We start from the raw sequence: 24055 nt of genomic DNA on the forward strand, positions 1-24055 counted from the left end.
CTTGTTTTACATTGTATGTTTGAATATTCCTATTTATATTTTCAGAAGTTGTAAACATCTTTTATTAAATCTAATTTTGAAAATAGATTTCTATTTAGATCTATTTCTGTTTAGAAACAGATAACATTGCACCTCTAGCCAACAGTAAACAAGTTACTTACTGTTCCTATATACAACCTGATGCCTCTTCATTGCCTAAAGATCTGATGAACTGTGCTGATATTCTTGAGCTGAGCTTGATATTCTTCATTTTAGTGTCGATGTTGTTATGACTACCATTAATGAATTAAACCACAAGGTAGCCGCTGGACCTGATGGCATACCATGTTTCATCATTAAAGGCATCAGCAGTGTAATCGCACATACTTGTGCCTCATTATGAAACTGGAGCTTGAAGTCAAGTATCTTCTATAACCTATGGAAGAAGGGGATCATTTCTCCCAAAATACTCTGTAGCTTTATACTGAAAATTTTTGTCACGTTGAGAAACATAATTTTTGAATGGCATTTTTAATTCCATTTTTTTAAATGTCTATTCTTAATACTTACAGAAATGGATCTCAAGAATTAATTAACATTAGTAGTGATGAAAGTGATAAAAGTGATAAAGAAGCATCTCCAAAAAAGGGGTCGCCTAACAAAATTATTGCAAAGGTAAAATTCATTATTTTAATTAAATTAGTAGTAAATTAGCTAGTCTGATGTATAAGTCTGTTATTACCTTTTTGTTTTATTTAGTATTGATTTTGTTTAGTTTTATTTTGTATTAATGGGGGGTTTTTCTGGGAGGGGGGATAATTAATTCACTAGATAAATGTAAAGTTTGTGTGTTGGCATATGGAAATTGTTTGATATTAATTATTTAATCCTGTTCTTAGAAGTTTTATTTTTTCTCACTCTCTTTGTTTGTAATTAGTATCTTATGACCACATGAATGACAAATAGAGCTATTGGGAGGGGGTTATATTCAGTATGAAGTTCAATAGTCTGCTTTACAAGTGCTGAATTATAATATAAAATCTCTGACCTGAAGGAATCAAATTACACAATCCATTATTGATTGATTATTACACAATCCTTTATTATTGATTTCCAGGTTAATTGTAGTAATTAATATAAGCACAGCTTAAGTTATTATTTGAAGTCATTTGTGTTGTTTCATCAGTCAAGTATATTTTTAGTATATTACCTTTAGTTTTATGAAATAAAATGAAAAAAATTATTCATAGTATCTGATTATTAAATATTGCTGTTATTAAATTGAATGTTCTTTTTTTAAATTCATTTGGCCCACCATACTATCAATTTTAAGTCTAATTTAAGTCTAATTTTTCAGTAATTTTTAACTATAAGCTTATGAGCTTATAGTCTGTTTTTTGCAAATGTTTTGAGGTATTGAGTTGGGAGACTTATAAATATTTTTATTAAAAAAAAACACTTTTTCACTTAATTTATTTTTGCAGTAAGATTAGTATTTTAATAATCTGTTTAAAAATTAAAGCAATAAAATTTGTTTATAATGAGAATCAAGGGATTGATAGTTTTTTCTTATTGCAACTGGGTGCTTGCCATTTCTGGATGGGGCTCCTTCTAACATCAATTAATTCTATAATTAAGTAATTTGATGTAAAAATTCAAGTTGTAGTAACTATTATCAAAACCATTTGGTGTTTAACATTATATTCTTACATTGTAAGCTATATAATTATTGTCATCAAATGGCTTCGATGGCATGTGGCACTTACTAACCTTATGGTAGCCCTGAGAAGGGCTGTCGTCATCGAATGGCTTTGATGGCTCATAATTCACAACCTTGTGGTGGCCCTGGAAAGGGCTGTTTTTTGGATTAGCTCTGAGAAAAGTTGGGTCCGATAGCTGGTCCTGGCGAAGTCAGGGAGTTGTGGCTTGTCCATTGAAGTCCAACTGGGCTTTGCCTCAATGGCAGTTGGGTCCCCACTACAGCGTGGCAGTGGTGGCCCCTAGAGCCCCGCCGTGTTGGGTCAGCATGGCCAAGGCAGTTCTTTTCGAGCGATCTCATGCTGGGCCGACTCCTGCTGCTGAGTTCGCTGGCCAGGGCGATTGAAGCCTGGCAAGCTGGAACTGGAGTGGGAAGGTAGTGTCAGCATCCAGTGAGTCCCTTGGCGGGCCGGTGAGGCCTTCTACTTCGGCGGGGATGTTGGCATCATCTTCTTCTTCTTGGTCTTCTCCAGGTGGTGGTCGACGATGAATTGAAAATTCACTCTTGTGCATGCTCTTTTATTGGAGCCTGAGAGTGGTGGGGCTGCAGCGTTGCTATGGTGGGAAAAGAACTGTGCAGTCATCTGCACGGTGGTAGTGATGTTTGTATCAGTGCGTCTGTATACTGTGCGCCAGCTCACATTTGAGTTGCATCGTGCTTGTCCGCCAATATTAAATGTTTAAGGAAATCCCACTTCAAATGAGTGGCATTTGTATACTTCTCCCACCTCAAAATATAAAAAAATTTTCACCCCATTCCTATCGTATGACTAAAAGTAATACCGTACTTTTATTTGAAAATTCTGTAAAAAAAAAAAAAAAAGGTTTTTGTAAATGAAAAAAAGAATGTGTAATCATCTGATTACTGTACTGTATTTTTGGAATTTTTCTGTTGCAGATTAAATCAACTGCAGCACAGAAAGTTCCTGTTATTGCTACAAGACATCCTTCTTCACCAAAGTATGGTTCTCAAACGGCTAGTAGTAAATTTACTGCTAATAATAACATAAATATGGGTTCATACCAAAATCAACTCGATTCATCACTGACTAAAAGAAAACAGTTATCTGCATCAGTAACTAAATTTCAGCCAAATCCTGCTAATACTGTTAAACACACTTTAGAGTTTCCAATTAAAACCCGAACTTGTGTGAAATTCAGTGATGTTGCAGGTTGCTCAAAAGTTCTTGAGGTATGTTTGTTGTGTCTTAAAAAAAAAAATATATGACGGTATTGATTTTTTTATACTGCATGAAAGGTAAATATTATGTATAAATTTAGAATTTAAGAATAGACATAATTTTTTTTATGGCAAGCTCTGTCATGATGATATTTAACAAGTGAGAATTAAGAAAGCAAAATTTCATATTATAATTAAGATCATTAAATACCACTGATGAATCACGGTGAATTCAGCCAGCGCTTTTTGTGTCTTAGAAAAAGGAATTTTCGATAACTAATACAGAAAGTAGCTTTATGCAGATTCCTTCTTTTAATTATTTCCACCTGCACTCTAAATCAAACTTAAAGATTTCCTTTGTTCAAGAACTTTTTATAATCTGTTTCTGTTAACTTAGTGTTTATAGGGTACACTTTTTAACTTGTGTGAGTGATGTTTCTAACTGTGATAACCAGTGGTTGGAGTTTCTTTTTTATTATTAGCTTTTGTTATGTTTTGCGTGTCTGTTGTAGTTCTGGTTATTGCTGTAGGTACGAGTGCTATGATTTTATTAAAAATTCATTATGGTCTCTCTTTATGATTTACTGAAAACATACTTAACAGCAGTGTAGATTATGTTCACAGTACTGAATAAAAGAATTTGATAAATTAATTGATTAGTGTGATATTTCATAAGTCTTCAGGTGGCTAGTGCAGCGTTGTTGAATTGGTGCCTGTAAGCAGCTGCATCCTTTGTTTTTGTAATGAGTTTACATGTTTGTTATAACTGTGGATTTCCATAACAGAAATTGTGGTTAATTAAAACCCACTATACTGAAAAATGTTTAAATACTTGAATGGAAGAATAAAAGTCTATATAAATTGTTCAGAAGTAATGTAAAAAGGGTCTGAAAATGTTAGATATAATGTTATAGTGTAATTATAATTAAAATGATATTGGCCACTATAATGAAACAAGTACAATAGCATGTAAAAACAGTGTTTGTAGTGTAACGCATTTTGTAGTATACATCTTCAAGTAGTCAGCTTAATTTTCAAACTTGACAAGATTGTCAATTTATGTTATTAATGTTGTCGACTATCATAGTATAACTAACTTAGTAAAATCTTAACAAGAAGCAGTTTTGTATTTCATTCATCAGTATTTATTTTTCTAGACAAAATAATTTTAAAAAACATTCAAATCAAATGTGGTAACTATAAATGTACTTTGATTTTGTTTGTATTTGTATTTGCTTTTAATATATCTACTTCTTATTTCTGTTTTGATAAAGACTTTAAAGGCCAGCCTGCTTAATTTTTATCATTGTAGTGTTGTATAGAGATTTACTTTTAATTAGAAAAAGCAGAACATGATAATTGTTATCAGTATGTTTGAAGTGTTCTAAAGTAGTATTGTACAGCAGTTAACAGAACTGAAGACTTAACTTCATTAGCCTTTCTTCTATGTGGTACCTCTACTATGAAAATTGGCTATCGTGTTAGTGATTATTATTCTAGATTTAGCTTCTGTGAAAAGCTAACTTGAATTGTATTAAGCTGTTGTAAAATTTTCCAACCGGGTCAATCCATTTAAAGTGTCCCAAAAAAACTTAAGTTGGTTGCTTGACCAATTCAATAAAAATTGAAACTTACCCACTTGCTTCCTATATGTTTCAGGACCTTAAAACATTTTTTTTTTTAAAGCAGTTTACCTATTGTGGCCATTTTTAATACAGTGCGCAGACCTATTTTTGTTATTGTAAGGGTTTACAGAAAAAATCATAAATAAAAAACTATTATTCCTGGAAGGATGAATCAAAGAACAATTTCATCATATTTCCTGAAGGTAAAAGATTGGTCCAGTGGTTTATTTACCTATCTCTTTTTTTCTGTGAGAAAATTACCAATAAAGTTGAACATGAAAAACTATGAAATTTCACTTTTGGTAATTTTTTTCAAGATGCATGGATGGGATACACAGTTTGAATTGTTTTTTTATATATAGGTTATTAGTTTTACCATAAATAATTTTAATGGTGATATACGTACCCCAAAATTTTTTTGAATTTTTGAAAGTTTTTAAAAATTAAAAAAAAAATTCAAATTTTGGCTTCAAATATCTCTGATGGGGCTGGTGAAAAAATCTCAAATTTACACAACTTGCAGTGTTTTTATAGATGTTTATGGCAATTAAAAAGTTTTGTTGTGTGTTGTACTAATAAAAAAGTTATAACCTATTAAAAATCATGAAAAACCGTTAAAAGCGATACCATTTTGACTCGCTAAATAAATGGTCCAAGGAGGCAGCACTCTCAACCTAACTTCTAAAGTGTTTCTCCCGCTCACTGCGTGATATGGGGTTGTCATGCAAGAGAACACACCTTTTGAGAGAGCGCTCTGATGTTTTCACCTTATCGCAGGTCTCACTTTCTGTTGGAGTGTGTTAAAATAGTACTCACTGTACAAGGTATGTTGTTTTTGTAAATAGTCACGAAAAATTGGGTCTTGTGAATCCTAGAAGACCATCAACATTGTAAGTTATGAATTTTTCTTTTGCTGGGCGATTCCATATGTTTCCGCTCATGACTTTGCCATTTGGAGTTGGGCTTGAAATGGTGTATCTACGTTTCATTACATGTTATTATACAATTGAGAAAGTCATTATTACCTTCTGCTTTAAATTGTTCTTTAAGCTCAGAACAAATGCAAATCCGGGTGTCTCTGTGGGCTTGAGTCAGTTGTCTTGGAACCCATCTCGAACAGATTTTGCGATAATTCACATGTCATGAATGATTGAATGCACTGTTCCATCACCAATATTACATAAACTAGCAATTTGGGAAATTTTGACTCGTCTGTCTTCGCGAATAATATCATTTATGTGATTTTGCAGCGTGGTAGTGAAACTTCAACTGGTGTTCCAGAGCAATGATGATCAGTCACATTTGTTCTGTCTGAATTAAACTGTTCCACCCACTTATAATGTTACTAGGATTTAAACATTTCACCATACTGCTTCAACATTCTTGAGTAGATTTCCGCCGGTTTCACACCTGATAGCAAAAATTTTATCACTGAACGTTCTGAACATTCTGAAATCAACAAAAGAGGTTATGTTTAGATTAATTATGATTGAACAGCTGATTAAATGTGTTCCCAAGGTTGCCAACTGATCCTCAAAAAGTTTCATTGTTATTGAATGAACTGTTTTTTCTCTCCATCAATCTGTCTTGTTAATTATATTGAACGCCCCTTGTACAAGTTAAAAGTTAGAAGATATATAGCTTTTATTACTCAAAGCTTTTATACACTTCTTGAAACCAGTTATTTAACAATAATTTGAACATTACATAACTTCAAAAGTATACTACATTATAATAATTTAGTAATACATTTACTACTATTATTTATTTTTTGTTGCAGGACATAACACAGTTATTAATTCATCTTCGACATCCTGAAGTTTATAACCATCTGGGAGTTATTCCACCTCGTGGTTTCTTATTACATGGTCCACCAGGAACAGGGAAAACACTTATAGCAAGAGCTATTGCTGGTGTATGTATCTCTTATCTAAAATTTTTGTTATGATTTTGTCCGTGATGGTTGAAAATGAAATTTATTTAAAACTACAAAAATGTTAAAACAACAAACTAAACTTTATGTAATATTAATGTTTTCTAAACTTATAATGTTTTTAATCACTGTAGATGGCACGAATAGCTTATAATATTAACATAAGTTTTAAAATAATTATATTTATTGTTACAGTTTTAAGTTATTTTCAAAGTTAAATTTATCTTGTAACTATATTTTTTCAATATAATGAATTAATGGTGGATTATACACATTTGCTTATTTTCATTTCAGAGATATCTTGCTAGAATCTCATAGTTTATTTTTTTTATGTATAAAAAATATTTTTTTTGTATACAATATACACAGAGAATACATACACACTGCTAATGAAATTTTCTTTATAATCTTTTTTATCTGTTAATTCTGCTTTAGTTTCTCTAACAAAATTAAATTCACATTTTAGTAAATTTATTGTGTAACTATTCCTGTTTGATGTTCTGACAATAATGAAAATCTTTTTTAACAGACTTCAAAAAAGGATATGCATTTGACCGATATATATTTTTTTATGTTTGTTTGCATATAACTTTTTTCTGTTAACCCGATTGAAATAAATTGATGCAGCTGCTTTTCATAGTGGTACCATGATATTGAAAAAATCAGTGTGAAAATTTACAAAAAAATCTTTTTTCACTGTGGCAGTTAGGTAGGGACAGTGAGTGAGCATCCTAATATTCTATATGTATGCATCACATTAGATGATGTTGTATGGTCTTCTGTAGGGCAGGTAGTGTGAGTTTCTGCACAGGATATGTAGGACAGTTAATAATAATAAAATCATAAAAAATCAAGATATCTCATCTTAAACTTTTCAGACCCAGTGTACATTATATACAATATACAGCATCAGTAGAGACAGTGGGAATCTTATAATTCTTGCATCACATTAAATTTCTTGCATCTCATAAAACTTGCATCACATTATTTGTTCTTGATGTCAGTTCCATTTTTTTAAAATTAATTATTTGGTTGTTCCATTATCCTTATAAAAAGGGGTCATTCTCCCAAGTTTTGTTTGTAAATCCTTTTCCATAAGATTTCCTGGCTTTCATTGCTTTCTAATCCCTTTTGTTTTGATGATTTTACAGTAAACACATCATTTCAGTAAATAAGTTCTATTTTGAATAAAAATAATACAGAGAAGTAAAGCTGAGCAGTTATCTGTTAGCAGTAATTTATTTTGTTACTGATTTTTAATGCATTATTTTGTCAATAGCAGCACTATAATAATGCACACATCATTAGTACCTATGTCACATTATCTTACAGTAAGATTGGTAATACTCTATAACAAGTGATAACTGTAAACTTTAAACTGCCAATGTTTAAGTGCAAGTGAAATATTTCTTATTTTTCAAAATTATATACAATAATAGGTATAGTAAAAAAATATTACACTATCATTTCACAAAGTAGGAAGAATATGGAGATATCTGTTTATCTATGGCTATGATTATTGTGATAGTAAAGCTTTACAAGTTATTGTATGGTATAGAAATGCTCTTATTAACCTCATATTTTCAATACAGGCTCTTCTTTGGTAATGGTTATTTAAACTATCTTCAAAATGGGCTACCATAACTTCTGGAGGATGTCATTCCAACAATGTAGAGCATCCTGACCCCCGTAGGGGAAGACACCCTCTGTCACCTCCTCTATTCCTAGTAGCCCTTATGGGCTTTACCTAGTTAGAACCTACCTAATCTATAGATTAGTAAGCTGGACTTTATACATGGCCAGCCAGATCACCTGATATGAATTCTCATGATAACTCTAAGCAGGAATATATGAAAGTGTTAGTATTTACCCAAAAGTAATCTAAATAAATATGAAATCTGTAGAATGTAAAAATTAAAAAAAAAAAAAATCTTGTTTGAGGACATCAAGAATAACCCTAGAATGTTAGAAAAACAGACATCATCTGTAATTTGCTAAGCTGAAGTATTTATTTGTTTTTTACTTGTTTTGTTATCTTTCTTTTTTCTGTTTAGCCTCTGGTAATTACCTTTCAGATAATATTTCAGAGGATGAATGAGGATGATATGTATGAATGTAAATGAAATGTAGTCTTATACAGTCTCAGTTTGATCATTCCTGAGATGTGTAGTTAATTGAAACCCAAGCACCAAAGAACACCGGTATCCACGATCTAGTATTCAAATCCGTGTAAAAATAACTGACTTTACTAGGACTTGAATGCAGGAACTCTCAACTTCCAAATCAGCCGATTTGGGAAAATGCGTTCACCACTAGTGTTATTTATAATCTGTAAAAATTTAAATTTGTGAAGTAATTAAATATAAGATGATATAAAGGTATTTATTTATTTATTGAAATAATTGCGATATAAATACTAGTGATTATTGTTCTTTTTTTTATTGAAAATATAACTTGTTAATTCATTTGATGTGTTTATTGTTAATTTTCTTTTACACAAATTTGTTCAGAATTAAACATTAAACAAGATTTACAAAATAACCCTTTACTTTCTCCAGTGTTTTTAATTTTATTTACAGAAATGAAAATAAGTTAATTTTTTGGATATTTAAAAAATAAATGTTATTTTATTGCGATTATTCTAAAAAAAATCCAATGCACAACATTGGGTCCAATTTATTTAAAAAAATTCTTATTGTAAAATTACATCTAGATATAAATTTAGCCTCATAAGTTGTATTAGCATAAGTGCATTACCATTGTTTTATCTTTGAGGTTAAAAAGAGACTGGATAGAACTCAAAACACAATGTTTTTACCTGTTAATAAATATGAACTTCTTTTATTATTTTAATCAGAGAATTACATTTAAAGTTTAGCGGGAACTTCCTGGAACACACTATTTAATTGAAGTTGGATCAACTTGTGAGTTTATGAATCTGAAAAACAAGATCACAAGTAGTTAAAAAAACTTTTACTAATCTTATGTAATCTCAAATTTAAATTAATAAATAACTTCTTTTTTTTAAATTTATTAATTATTTTTCATTTGCTAGGAAATAAAGTTACCTCTTATTCAAGTTGCTGCACCAGAATTAATTAGAGGTGTATCCGGTGGTTCAGAAGAAAGAATCAGATTATTATTTGAACAGGCTGTTTCAATAGCACCATGCATATTGTTTCTTGATGAAGTAGATGCAGTAACACCTCGAAGAGATAATGCTCAACGTGAAATGGAACGGCGTATAGTTGCACAGTTACTTGTCTCAATGGATGGTAAATCTTCAATTTTTTTTTTTTTTTTTAATAAAGAAATTCAAATTCCTGAAGCTAATTGCTGTTATATTCTGTTTTTTTTCTTTTTATTATTGAAGCACAATGAAGACCAACCAAATATAATAAATTAAAAGTGTCTAATTTAATTTAGATTTATCTACTTAATTTTAGTTTTAGTATGTAATATAGTATATATTTATTTATAAGTATAGTAAAATATTTATGTAATTATATATTTTCAAAGAATGTGTATAAAGAACTAGGGAAAGTCAGAAATAAGATTTCCAAATTCTATAATTTTTTAATAATTTATTTTTACTGAAATATTTGCATTTAAAAAAAATATTGAAAAAGAATATGAAAATTTAAGACTAGTGTAGATGCTAATTAAGTCATTGGGATTTGGAGAAAATAAATTAATATGTACAAAGCAAATTATACAATGGTTGTAGGTTCTTTCATTAAAAAAGAAAAAAATATTTGGTGCTACTGAATCCTGAAAACTCAGCAGATAAGTAGGATATATTAAATAAAGTTGGCAGAAGAGCAATATGGTTTCATTGAGAGTAGCACAATTTATAGTTCTAAAGTTAAGGTTTGTGCTTTTCAAACACCTAAGAAAGTTAGCTCAATGTAGAGTTGGAAGTAATCTTGTTGACTAACATTAATGGCTTGAGTTCAAAATGATTACATCTTCAACAGAAAGTGAGTAACTAAATTACTACAGATTGAATTAAAGAAAAAAAACAGCTTTCCTGTTACAGTCACATGCAGTGAATGTTTTATGAATACGATAGATTTCTGGTTCGTTTACTCTAGATTGACATAAAAAGGGTGTGTGGAAGATTTTAAAAAGTTATTCAGCATGATGAAGCAGACAAATATGAATTAAAACCTTGTTAATGAGATTTTATTGATGTTAAATAACAGCTGCAAATTTCTGCATTGTGGTTTTTACTTTTAAACGTCTTAAATGTTTGAAAGGTGGTGACAGGAAGATTCCACAGTGTGGATCTGGATTTTGTTTTGAACACCAATGGAACAGCTATAATTCATTGACAGCATGTCTGTCAGTATATCCTGATGTTTAAAGAGAGGAGTTGGATGAGAAATGCATCAATGTGGATTCTTTTTGTGGTTATCCGTTAGTTTTCGAGAGACTCACATGCTGCACTCAGTAGTAAATGATAGTGATAGTATAGCTAGCATTTTTTGCTAGCGTTAGCTTTTGAGTACCATATTACGCTTACTGTTCTTCATCAAGTGTCTGATGTAAAAATACCTTTGCTTCTTCACTCAATTATCATGCTAATTTGATTGTCACTAAATAATAAAATTGGTTTTGTGCATGTTGGATCATTTAATTCAGGCCAATAAACAACTTCAAGTTTGTTTCATTTCATTTGATTAATTTTTTGCCTACCAAAAATAAAAAAAACAAATAATTTATCTTGTTTTCTATTTATTCTTTTAATCCTGATAATTGTTAGGTTTAACTTATTTATTTGTTTACTTTTCTGTTCTGTGATGTGTAATGTTTTCATTGTGTTTTTATCATAACTTTTTATAAATTCTCAGTAATGTGCAATCACATTGAACAGGGTAGTTATTTCATTACATGTTGTGGTTACGTTTGTATAATTTTGAATATTTTTCATCATTCTATAGTTGTATTTAATATGTGCTATTAGAAAAGTTATTGTCCGAGCTAAAATATCCAGATAACAGATTTTTTCTGTAAAGCCTTCTGAAATAGTAAACAATGTTACTGATTTCTTTATAAAAGTTTTAAAAATAAGGATAATATTTAATTGAAATAGTTTTTGAATTATTTTTGTTTATTATTTTTAAATGACATCAACTGTTACAACCACTGACTGATGGTTATAACACTTCACTTATTATCTTCCTGGAAATTTCAGCTGTAGAACCAATTAATGTGTAGGAAATTTAATTATCATCATATCCAAAATCTAATATTTTTATTTTTTTTAAGAAGAAAAGTATTTTGGCACTGGCAATGTTTGTAGGAGTGCTGTACTATTGTTTGCTTTGTAAACTTCAATATTAATCTCATAATTTTTACTCTACCCTCTGCAGTTTGCCTGTTATCAGATAAACAAACTGTGGATATGTTAGTGTTTAATCTAAGTATGTGGTGTATATAAGGGTTTTTTACTGATTTGCAGACATTGTTACAGAAAAAACAGTTTTTGTTTACAGTTTATTATATATACTTTTAATTGTTTTAAGATAATGTACAGTTCTTTACCGTTTGTAAAATACAGTATGTTATTTGTTTTTAAATTCAAGAAATGTGAAACCAGCAGTGATTCATCAGTAGACTAGATAAGTTGACAGTGAAATTGAATTAAGTGATGGAAAGTTGAGTAAGTGGGTTAGAAATTTAATGAAGGACATGAAAATGTTAATTATGAAGTACAGTGGGTAGCCGAACCAAAAAATTTATAAGAAATTAGGCTTTATGATTTTTTTTCACTTCCTTTTGACTTTTAAAGATTTTAAGATTTAAAATATCAGAATCACACTGTATGGCAGTTTGAGCATAATTTAACAGGTGGTATAATTTTTTTAAAGAAGGTATTCAAAACTTAGTTTACAGTATGAAAATGTCTTGACAATGGAGGGAACGATGTTGAAAGTAAGTTGAAGGTGTGAGCAAATTCTTGTAACAATAAATTTAAAAAAAATTAATTGTTGTATTCTAATAGCCTAATAGTACTTTTTGATTATGCTTTGTAATGTGAAGAGAAGTAGTTAAGTAAATCTTTATTTGATATGGAGATATAAAATTATAAAAGGAGCTTAATTAATAAAATAAATCAGTAAAATAGAGTGAATTCAATCTTTGAATTATCTAATTTATATATATATATATATATTTATAAACATATTAGCCGATGAATTGCTCCATATTAAATGTGTGTGTATATATATATATATATATATATATATATATATGTATTTTAATTTTAATTTTTTGTAGTCCATATTTCCTCTGAACATAAAAGACACATGTACATGATTTATACCATAGACAATTTTACTTTCAAACTTTTGTAGATAAATTTCTGACATTACCGCAAATAAGGGGAAACCCATAGGTAAGGTGTTTTCTTGTGTATAACATGTACCATTAAATTAAAAATCTAATTATTTTATCAATAATTGTAGTAATTTATAAGTGGGAGCGGTTTTAAAATTGATTATTGGTGTCATAGGGATACCTTCTTTATGTAATTTAGGCAGACTGGCAAGTTTTGGAGAATAAGGTTTATTTGAGTGTATTCTACTATGGTATTTTAATTTATTATTATTATTAAATATTTCTTTGTATTTATCTATAAATTATTTTGTAATTCTTCGAATTCTTTTAGTTAGGTCATTGATTTTTTAAAAATCTTTTTTAAAAAATTCTAAGAATTGCAAAAGAATTATATAAATTACATAAAGAAGCAAATTATATTAATACATAATTACATAAAGCCTAAATTATGTAAAGAAGGTATCCCTATGAGACCATTACAGGTGAGACCAAAAATTTATATATAATAATTAGATACATTTGTAAATAAAATTATTTTGATGTTAATGGTACATGTTATACACAAGAAAACACCTTATCTATGGGTTTTCCCTTATCTGCAGTAATGTCAGAGATTTATCTACAAGAGTTTGAAAGTAGAATTGCATATGGTATAAATTATGTGCATAAAATTTTATTATTAGTCAGATACGTAGATGATCTTTTAGTTATATATGAACCAAGTATAAATAATGAACACGAAATAAATTTAAACAAATTAAATTCTTTTCATGAAACATTGAAATTTACATATGAAATAGAACATAACTGAAAAATAAAATATTTAGATATAAATATTAAAATAAATGGAAATAATAAAATAATAACTGGAGTATATAAAAAACCTATCTCAAATGAAATTATTAGAAATAAAAATTCCAACCATCTTTGGTCTCAAAAAATTAATATTTATAAACATGATAAATAGAGCAATAAAATGCACAATCTATAAACAAGAATTGTATAATGAAATAAATAATATAAAGAATATAGCTGTAAAAAATGGATATGATATACCTCATTGATTGATAATATGTATATAAAAAATATAATTCAAAATACCTCAATAAAATAAACAACACTACATTAAATTCCATAAATGAAAATGTAAACAATGAAAATATTTATATAAACTACTCCTACACAGATAAAATTATAGAAAACTTAATTAGTACTTATAGTGATAAAAAATATAAACCTGCTTAAAAACCTGGTAATCATATAATAAAACATTTAAAATTTTATAATAATAAAGTAGTAAAAACTAAATATGATTCTTCTGGTATTTATAAAATAAAATGCAATAATTTTGAAAAAAATATATATTGGAAAAACAAATAGATCATTTAAATATAGATTTAATAAACATGTCAGGTCATTTAAAAATAAAAAAATAGTTTTCTCAAATGTTGCAGACCATTTAATAATTAACAAACATATGTAACTAGTTTGGAAGATAATTTAGAAATAATTGAAAAAGTAAACATTGAACATGAAAGGAATAATAAAAAATTAGAAATTTTAGAAAGATTTTACATGTACAAATATAAATGTAAATTCAACCTAATGAATCTATCTGCAGAGAGAATTTGATGGGGGCATTCTTATAAATATTATTTAAGTTGGTAATACGTTGACAAGAAACTTTAAATAAATAAATCATATAATCAATACAGTACTGTATTAATATTAGATAAAATGTAAAGGAAATTTTAAGTATTAAAGTTATAAAATTAAAAAAAAAAAAAATTATTGACTGAATAAATATTTGTTCTAAAAATTTTAACTTATCAAAAATGTAAATGTGAAAAGAGAAAAAATAAATAATTTTTATTACTGAAGATGGGCTTAGGTTTAAAAGCACTTTGATGGAAAGAGAAAAGTAAGGAAGAGTGTTCTTTATTTCTGTACTTGTGGAGTGGCTGAATAAGTTTATATCTTGTAATGCACACGCATATATATACATACACACATTCACATTTTTGATATTAATAAACATTCATGTTATTAATGTCAGTTATTTTTAATGCCGTAGAGCTTTTAACTACACCAGGAGGAAATAAAGTATTAATTATTGGTGCAACAAATCGTCCTGATTCAATTGATCCTGCATTACGTCGTGCTGGACGATTTGATAGAGAAGTTTGTCTTGGTATACCAGACAGAACAGCTAGAAAAGAAATTTTACAGCTTTTATCTTCAAAACTTCGTGTATCAGAGTCAGTTTCTTTTGATGATATTGCTGCTAGCACACCTGGTTATGTTGGTGCTGATTTAAAATCTCTGCTTACTGAAGCAGCTATGGCTGCTGTTCAAAGGTAAAGATTTTGTATTTAAATTCATGTGATAATCTAATTTTTATTATATACTATCATTATATTTTTATTGCCTATATCATTTGATTATATATTACAAATTTTGAAACATTGTACTAAATGTTTTTGTGTCAAAAATTCATGACATGACTGAATAAAATAAAAGGACAAGTAAAAAATTATCTACTTTTGTTCTACAGTTTTTTTGCACAAAGGTAGGGGTTCAACTTGTATTTCATTTTTCTATGTAGCTGCCTCCCTTGACAATGTGTTTGATCCAGTGGTCCACAAGTTTGCGTATTTCTTCCAAGAAGAAGGGCTTTTGGTAGGTCATGAACCCACTTTTGCACCACTTCCTGTGCGCCTGTCTGTGGAAAATTGCTGACCAGAAAGGGAGAGAAAGAGAGAGAGAGAGAGAATACTATACTTATTACTGTAATTTGTAATGTAAGAAATGAAAATAGTTTACTTTTAAAGGGTATTAAAAAAATTTAACAATATTAATACACTGAATAAAATGATAAAATAAAAAAAAAATAATAGATTTTTGTGTGAGAATGCACGTACATGTTGATGCCATGTTTGTCAAAGAGTACCTAATATGATAGAATATTTTTACTTGTATCCTCACTTCAAAAATGCTTTGAAGGTAAGAGATACAAAAATTCTGATGGCCAATGTGATGAAGCAGCTGCGGACTGAAATGGATTCCAGGAATGTTTCTGGCAACTTTATAGATGTATCAGTGTCTATAATCTCTTTATAAATTTTTGACCATCTGAAACAAATTTATGTGCGTCTAAAACATGCATAAATTTTATTTCATTCCATTCATCTTTTTCCATTTCATTTTTATTACATTTTTTTTAACATATATTTTACATTCTTCACTGACTAGTTTACCCTCATTGTCGCCCAGCTGGATACATGTTCTTTGACATTTGATGGTATATTACATAAGAACTAAATACCTTAAACAACAGAGTTGACGATGAACAATCTGCCTCATTCCTTTACTAACACTGAAGGATTGAGAACATGTTTGCTCTACAATAACACCTCCTTTTGTTTTTTCATTGAATTTATAATTATTTGGTGTTTGTATATAAGTAAATTTATATATAATAGGATTATAATAGGCCATTAATAGAAAGACTTTGATCTTTCATGTGATCCCAAAGGTTTGTTAATGGGACACTATCAAAAGTATTTTGTAGGTCAGTGAAAACAGTACAGCTTCATGCTATATAAAACACATTTTCCATAACTGCCAAATGATAAATATTTTATCCAGAAATGAGGCTTAGTCATGTTATATTATTGTTCTTAAGTTCTATTTAAAACTCATTTTTACAGCCTACTCGCTGAACTCGGAACTTGAAGACCTCTGAAGTTTGAAAATTGATAATAATTATACTGGGTGATTCAAAGAAACGGGACATTTTGAAATTTGTGTTGGTAGCCGTGGGCGATTGGTACCATTTGATAAGTGGCGCCAGCCTCTCTAATCTAACCTGCCATTTAGTTGTCATGGATCCTTGGAGTGGTGCGCAACATGCATTTGCTATCAAAGCGTTTTACAAAAACAATGACAGTGTGGAGGGAGTGCGTAGAGAATTTTGCCGTCATTTTAATTTGGGACGGCACAACCGTGTTCCATCAGCACATGCAATTAAAACATGGATATCTAATTTTGAGGAAACTGGTTCGGCAATGAAAAAGAAACCTCCAGGCCGTGAGGGAACCGTCTGTACACCACAGAATGTTCAAGCTTTACAAGATGCTGTCACACGAAGTCCACATCGGTCAATCCGTCGTCTCTCAGCATCTTTACAATTGTATAGTTCAAGTGTTCGAAGAATGTTAGTGAGGGACTTGCAATTCCATCGATACAAGTTGCAGATCATCCAGGAACTGAAACCAAACGATGCAGTTGTGCGAGCACAATTCTGTAATGTAATGCTTCAGAAGATAAATGATAACAAAGAGTTTGTTCACGAACTGGGGATGTCAGACGAAGCGCATTTCCACCTCAGTGGATTTGTTAACAAGCAAAATTTCAGATACTGGGCACAAGAAAATCCTACGCAGCTACACCAGCGTCCGTTGCACAGCCAGAAAGTGACCGTGTGGTGTGCTATGTCATATTACGGTGTTATAGGCCCTTATTTTTTTGAGGATGACAATGGTCTTGCGATTACAGTGACGTTGGCTCATTACGTAGCCTTGCTTGAAACCTTTGTTGTGGAACAACAAAAGAGATTTCCACCAATTCTTAACACAGCCTGGTTTCAACAAGACGGAGCAACGTCACATACTGCACGAATATTGATGGCAGCTGTACGCCGATTGTTTGGACAACGTGTCATTTCACGAAATATTGACATTAGATGGCCTCCCAGATCGGCTGATCTCTCAGCTTGCGATTACTTTTTGTGGGGTCACCTTAAAAGCAAAGTGTTCCACAGTAGACCTGCTACAACGGAAGAAATGAAGGCAAAGATCTGAGAAGCAATTGCGGAAATTCCAGTTGAGATGTTACATCAAACCATGAACAATTTAACGAAGAGACTTCGTGAGTGTTTACGTAGAAGAGGAGGTCACCTGCAAGATGTCATCTTTAAAAAATAAACTAAAATGTATGTTTCCTAAAATGGCAACATTTGTACAATTACATGAAATAAAATTCATTTTCTAAAAAAAATTTTCATTAACGTTATTCAATTTTTAAAATTTCTCATTTCTTTGAATCACTCTGTAGTTTTTGTACTGACTTTTCAAAGTTTCTGTGATTTAAAAAACTTAATTTTTTTACATTGTTGCTTTCTTCCCTTTATCATTTATATAAACTTTCCAAATGAGAAAAAGTGAAGTGGTTAATTGTTTTATTTTAATATTTCCCTTTTGTTAAAAAATTATCTAATTAAATTAATATTATTAAATAATTTTGGTTAATTACTTATGTTTTTTAAAAATAATTTTCTTATTAATTTAATTGTGCTTTTCAGATTGTTTGGTGAAAAAAGAGATGACAAAAGTGATTTAGCAAATAACAGGGTAGATCAAAATAGGATAGAAACAAATGAAATTGATATCACATTAAGTACAAAAGATGAAGAAATGAGTGTTGTAGCACATAAAGATAATAGTAACAGTGATAGTACATTAGAAAAACAGATACCAGTTATAGATGCAGTTGTTGAACCAGATATGGGTGAACCAGAAGCCAAAAAAAGAAAGACAGAAACTTATAGTGTTCTTGAAAATGGTGAAGAGATACAAATTTTACCTGATGAAGGCAAAGAAAAAGATGAAAATAAGAATAATACAAGTTTAGATGAGAGTGTTGCAATTGAGAGTATTAATGAAGTAAATAATAAAAATGCTGATGAGATTATCTTGAATAATGAGAGTAAAATTGATGATACTGATGTCATAAATGTAGAAGATGAAGAGTGTGATGTTAAAAATGAGGAAAAAAAAAAAGTTATTGAGGTTATTAAAGTCAGTTCATTACTTCATTGGAGTCAGCCGTTAACGTCTGAACAGTTAAAATCCTTGGTTATTGAAGAATGTGATTTTAAAGTTGCTTTAAAATTTATTCAACCTTCGGCTAAAAGAGAAGGATTTGCTACTGTTCCTGATGTTTCATGGGATGATATTGGATCACTTAAGGATATTAGACATGAACTCCAAATGACAATTTTGGTAATTATTTATTTATATCTAACTTAAACACATTTGTTGCTATGCTAGCAACTCTGTGTCTTTGGTAATTCTTATTGTATCAGTTGTGTAGAGATAGAAACAAGTTATGATTGCTTTCTTTTATTTTTTTTATTACATTGCAAATCATTAGTGATTTTTTCATAGTTTATTCTTCAAACTTGTTAGGTCACATGAAGAAAGGATTTAGGATTTACATTTAATTTAGTGTAATGCTTATCACAACTTTGATTTTTTGTTATGTATTATATAATATGTCACAATTTATGTAGGTTATTAAAACTAGATTTGTAACAAATGAATTGATGGTACATAAGTGGATTTATACAAACATTTTTTGTACCCATGTGTTCGAATAAAAACTGCTTTGGTGCCATACCTTGGTTAGGTGTATTAATTCTGCCTATTAACCTTGCTGGCTCATATTTATTGTATATAAAATACATGTTCAGTTATGTTTAAACAATATATTTTCATAAGTTGTAATGATCATTATATGTTCCACATTTTAATTTAATTTGTATTACATTGTGGAAGAATGTATGTAGTTTACTGTATGTACACGTTAACTGTATGAAGTGTAAATTTGCACTAAACAATATTAGAATTAGGTACATTGTTGCGTTATTAATGTAAAATATCAGCTGTTAACAAGGCCAACTGAATTGTAACAACTTATTTAAATTTACATGAATAGGAAGAAGGCTGTTAGTTTCCTTATTTATAAAGTTATGAGGAGGAAATGATTTGCTTGTTTTTTAAAACAAGCGAATGAAACAAACTTAAAATTTGATAGAGGATGATCTTGTTTATTTTGTTAGGATTAGTTAGTTTTTCAGTAGAAATTCTTTCTAATTTTTATTACAAGGAAATATATTATTTTTTTGTTACAATATTGCGACTATTGTACTCTGAACCATCTGACTAGATAAATTAACTAATTTTTTACAGAATAGATTTGGTCGAATATTAAGTTATTCTTAGCTCATGGAAATCATGTTATGCAATTCTTTATTTACAGAAGTTGTATTCAAAAATAAAGTAAGATATTGTTTATGTTCGGATAAAAAAAGATTACTGAAAATTAGTATATTATTACATTATACCTAACAAAATAAATATGTATATTGAAATAGCAAAGCACTTATATACTATATATATTGACAAAAAGGAAGTAACTTTTGAGATAAGGGAGCACATAATGATCATCAAGATTACTACTTAGTAAATTGGTATATTTAATCTCAAAACAAACAAATAATTACAAAGCAGTGAACTTGTTAAAATTGAAAACCTAACTTTTTTCTGAACTATTTTCTCTTTTTCCCTTTTATGCAAATCTTCATGTAACTTGCTATAAATAGTTAAAAAAAGAAAAAAAAATACCAACATGTAACACAAACATTTGGACAATCATATTTCATTAGAATTCAAGAGGGATTTTAGTGTTTAAGTAGTGTAAACAGTAGTTAATGTGCCCCATCTGTCTACTGGGTGGATCAAGCTGATTTTTTTATTCTGCTCAGAATGACCCAAAGATACATATCTTATATATATATATCATCAAGCGTCATCAAACCCCCAAACTTGAGTCTCATGTGAGAATTCCTCAAAACTCATCATTTGTTACTTGAAGAATGTTCCAAGGCTACTACTTTAAGGAAATAATTTTGAAAATCCGCCGATGCTTGATGACATACCTGCAAGCCATCCTGAGCAAAATAAAAAAAACTGCCCAATCCATCCTGTAGAAGTCTCAATGGACTGAAAACAGGTTTTAAGCTTGCATTTTACCTTTAGTAGGAAAGGAAGAGAAAAACAAAGAGGTTGGAAGTGAGACGTGTTGTAAATGAACCTGGTTTTTGTTTTTAAATGTATAACATTATTTTGAAATAATAATGGTGTGGAGCAGCACAGGTGCACTAGGCTTTTAGTTGATTTTTAAAAAAATGTGTAACATTACTTTGTAATAACTCTGCACATATATGTATAGGTAGAAAGAGAGCTACATAAATATTTACATTTATGAAATTATTTATTTATTATCATTATCTTTTTAACGAATAATCACTTTACATTTTACATTTTGAATTATTAAATATGTTTGCATATATTTTTTAGGCTCCAGTTCGATATCCTGCTGCGTTTTCAACATTAGGTCTTAGCGCATCAAGTGGTGTCTTACTTTGTGGTCCACCAGGTTGCGGGAAGACATTACTTGCCAAAGCGATTGCCAATGAAGCCGGTATCAATTTTATTTCTGTAAAGGGACCTGAATTATTAAATATGGTAAGCAGATATGTTATCTTTGTTTTTATTTTGTTTCATAAAAGTAATTTTAAAAAAATCAAATAGTATTTATTATATATTTTTTTTTATCAAATGCTTTAACTGTGTAATTTTTTTGGTAGTTTTTTTATAGTTCCAATTGTTTCTGAAATTGTATTATAGTGTTCATTGGAAATTGTATTTGTTACGTTTCTTAGAATTAATTTATGTAATTATATTGTTTTTTTTTTTTACATTGTGGCATTAACAATTGTAACTGATGATTTTGTTACACTGCATTGAAAAATTGCTAATATATTGTAACAACAAACTTGTAACATTAAATAACTCATAAAGTTCTGATTTATTCTAATTTGAAGTTAAATTTAGTAAGAAGCTGAGTAGTTATTGTGATCATATTATATAAAATTGTAAACATAAATGTTCTTTTTTTTTGCTGGCATTTGCTGTTTTTGCTGTTATAAGTAAGCAAATGTTCTGCATAAATTACAGTAGTGAAATCTGTGTATTATATAATTTATGAAGCTAAGGTTTATTTTGACACATGTGCATTGTTTATTACATAACAATGCATTGTTTAATTTTCATGTCATAGCTTGCTTAAGTTGTTATTGAAATGAATTTATGAAAAAAATTATGCTGTGTAATTAAATTTGCATTTTCTACAGAAAAAATGAAAATTATTTTCATATAGTCTTTACTTTCCAACCTAGCGCTATAGCTGTAGGAGGGAGTAATAGGTCCAATTTGGGCTTATGCAGTTTTCACTTGATCTTGACGTTTTGTCACCTAAGGAATCCAAAAAACTGGATGGAAATTTTCTGGATGTTCATATGTACATGTGTGTGTTCATTGTTGCACTCCAAATCACCTTATTACCTCTAAAACTTCAGGACCAATTTTGACCAAATTCGGTGAGATTACTTCTTTCTGTGTGTGGGGCATTGATGCCATTAAAATTTCAACTTAAAAAGTCAAGGGGGTGAGACTGTAGAGCAAGGACTTCCTCAGCCTAATTAAGTCCTAATTTTTCTTAGGGACATTTGTTAAGAATTAAAAAATAATTTTTTTTGTCTTCAATCATTTGACTGGTTTGATGCAGCTCTCCAAGATTCCCTATCTAGTGTTAGTTCTTTTTATGACAGTTTTTTTATGTTCATCAATTATTACTGTTGATGTTGGTTCCTGTAAATGTTATCAATTGTTCTTCGATCTCTGTATTTGTACCCTAATTTTTTAAAATGCTGAACATTTTATTTCAGTTATCGAATGCCTTTTCTAGGTCTATAAATGCCAATTATGTTGGTTTGTTTTTATTTAATCTTCCTTCTACTATTAATCTGACTGCTAAAATTGCTTCCCTTGTCTCTATATTTTTTCTGAAACCAAATTGGTCTTCTAACACTTCTTCCAATCTCCTCTCAATTTTTCTGTGCAGAATTCTAATTAAGATTTTTGATGCATGACTAGTTAAGCTAATTGTTCTGTATTCTTCACATTTATCTGCTGCTTCTTTCTTTGGTATCATGAATATAATACTCTTTTGTGAAGTCTGACGGAACTTCCCCTTTTTCGTAAATGTTACATACCAGTTTATATAATCTATCAATTGCTTCCTCATCTACACTGTGCAGTAATTCTACAGGTATTCCGTTTATTCCAGGAGCCTTTCTGCCATTCAGATATTTTAATGCCCTATTAAATTCAGATCTCAGTATTGTTTCTCCCCTTTCATCCTCTTCAACCTCCTCTTCTTCCTCTATAACACCATTTTTTAATTTATTTTCTCCATATAACTCTTCAATATATTCCACCCATCTATCGACTTTTTCTTTTGTACTATAAATTGGTGTACCATTATTGTTAAACACATTATTCGATTTTAATTTTTTATCCCAAAATTTTCCTTAACGTTCCTGTATTCTCTGTCTATTTTACCAATGTTCATTTTTCTTTTCACTTCTGAACACTTTTCTTTAATCCACTCTTCTTTTGCTTGTTTTCACTTCCTGTTTATAGTATTTCTTAATTGTCGATAGTTCCTTTTACTTCCTTTTACTTTCTTTATCACTAGCATTCACATTTATAGTTTTTATGTTCATCCATCAGCTGCAATTTATCGTCTGATATCCAAGGTTTCCTACCAGTTCTCGTTGTTCTGTCTAAGTTCACCTCTACTGATTTAAGAATTTCCTTTTTAATATTCTCCCATTCTTCTACATTATCTACCTTATCTTTTTTACTCAGACCTCTTACGATGTCCTCCTTAAAAATCTCTTTCAAAAGGCAGCTCTTTCAGTAGTTGTTAAGGGTGTTAAGGTCAGGATGACTAAACAGCCATATCAACATCACTCAATCTTCTGAGTACTGTGCAGCTGAAAGCAATGGAAAACTACAGTTGCTTTTTTCCAAGAAAGTGTAACTCTGCATTTTCATATAGGCGCCTTCCTTGGTAAAATATTCTGGAGGTAAACTAATCCCCCGTTTGGATCTCCGGGTGGGGACTACTAAGGAAGGGGTCACCAGAAAATTAAAAAATAACATTCTATGAGTAAGAGTGTGGAATGTTAGAACTCTAAAAAATAATATTTTTAAAATCATACCTCCACCCCAAAAAATGCTCTAAACTAGTGGCTAAATGGGTATACTGCGTCAATAGTACCTCCTGTTACCTCAAGGAATTCTACTGTAGCATTGATGTACAGTTGTAGTTTTTAAAGTGTAAAAAAGTAACTCATCTTGCTGGGTTTCAAACTTGATCACCTGTTTAACTAGACAACTGTTGCAAATGAAATACAGTATGTGCACATGCTTTAGTTAATCATTGAATTAAGTAAACAAAAAATATTATATTTAAATAAAATGATAA

The 24055-nt window shown here is 29.7% G+C and overlaps 1 protein-coding gene across 1 annotated transcript in view; it reads left to right on the forward strand.

Moving 5' to 3' along the window:
- Positions 1-24055, forward strand: part of smid (nuclear valosin-containing protein-like smid) — a 52315-nt gene that overhangs the window by 18370 nt on the left and 9890 nt on the right. The window contains exons 5-11 of the mRNA XM_075373798.1: positions 552-654; positions 2636-2929; positions 6323-6457; positions 9531-9750; positions 14892-15174; positions 18180-18879; positions 21019-21186. Coding sequence (XP_075229913.1) covers positions 552-654; positions 2636-2929; positions 6323-6457; positions 9531-9750; positions 14892-15174; positions 18180-18879; positions 21019-21186 — 1903 coding nt within the window. The remainder of the gene's footprint in view (positions 1-551; positions 655-2635; positions 2930-6322; positions 6458-9530; positions 9751-14891; positions 15175-18179; positions 18880-21018; positions 21187-24055) is intronic.

Source organism: Lycorma delicatula, chromosome 8 (assembly GCF_047948215.1).
Source record: "Lycorma delicatula isolate Av1 chromosome 8, ASM4794821v1, whole genome shotgun sequence".
In the NCBI taxonomy this organism is placed as follows: domain Eukaryota; kingdom Metazoa; phylum Arthropoda; class Insecta; order Hemiptera; family Fulgoridae; genus Lycorma; species Lycorma delicatula.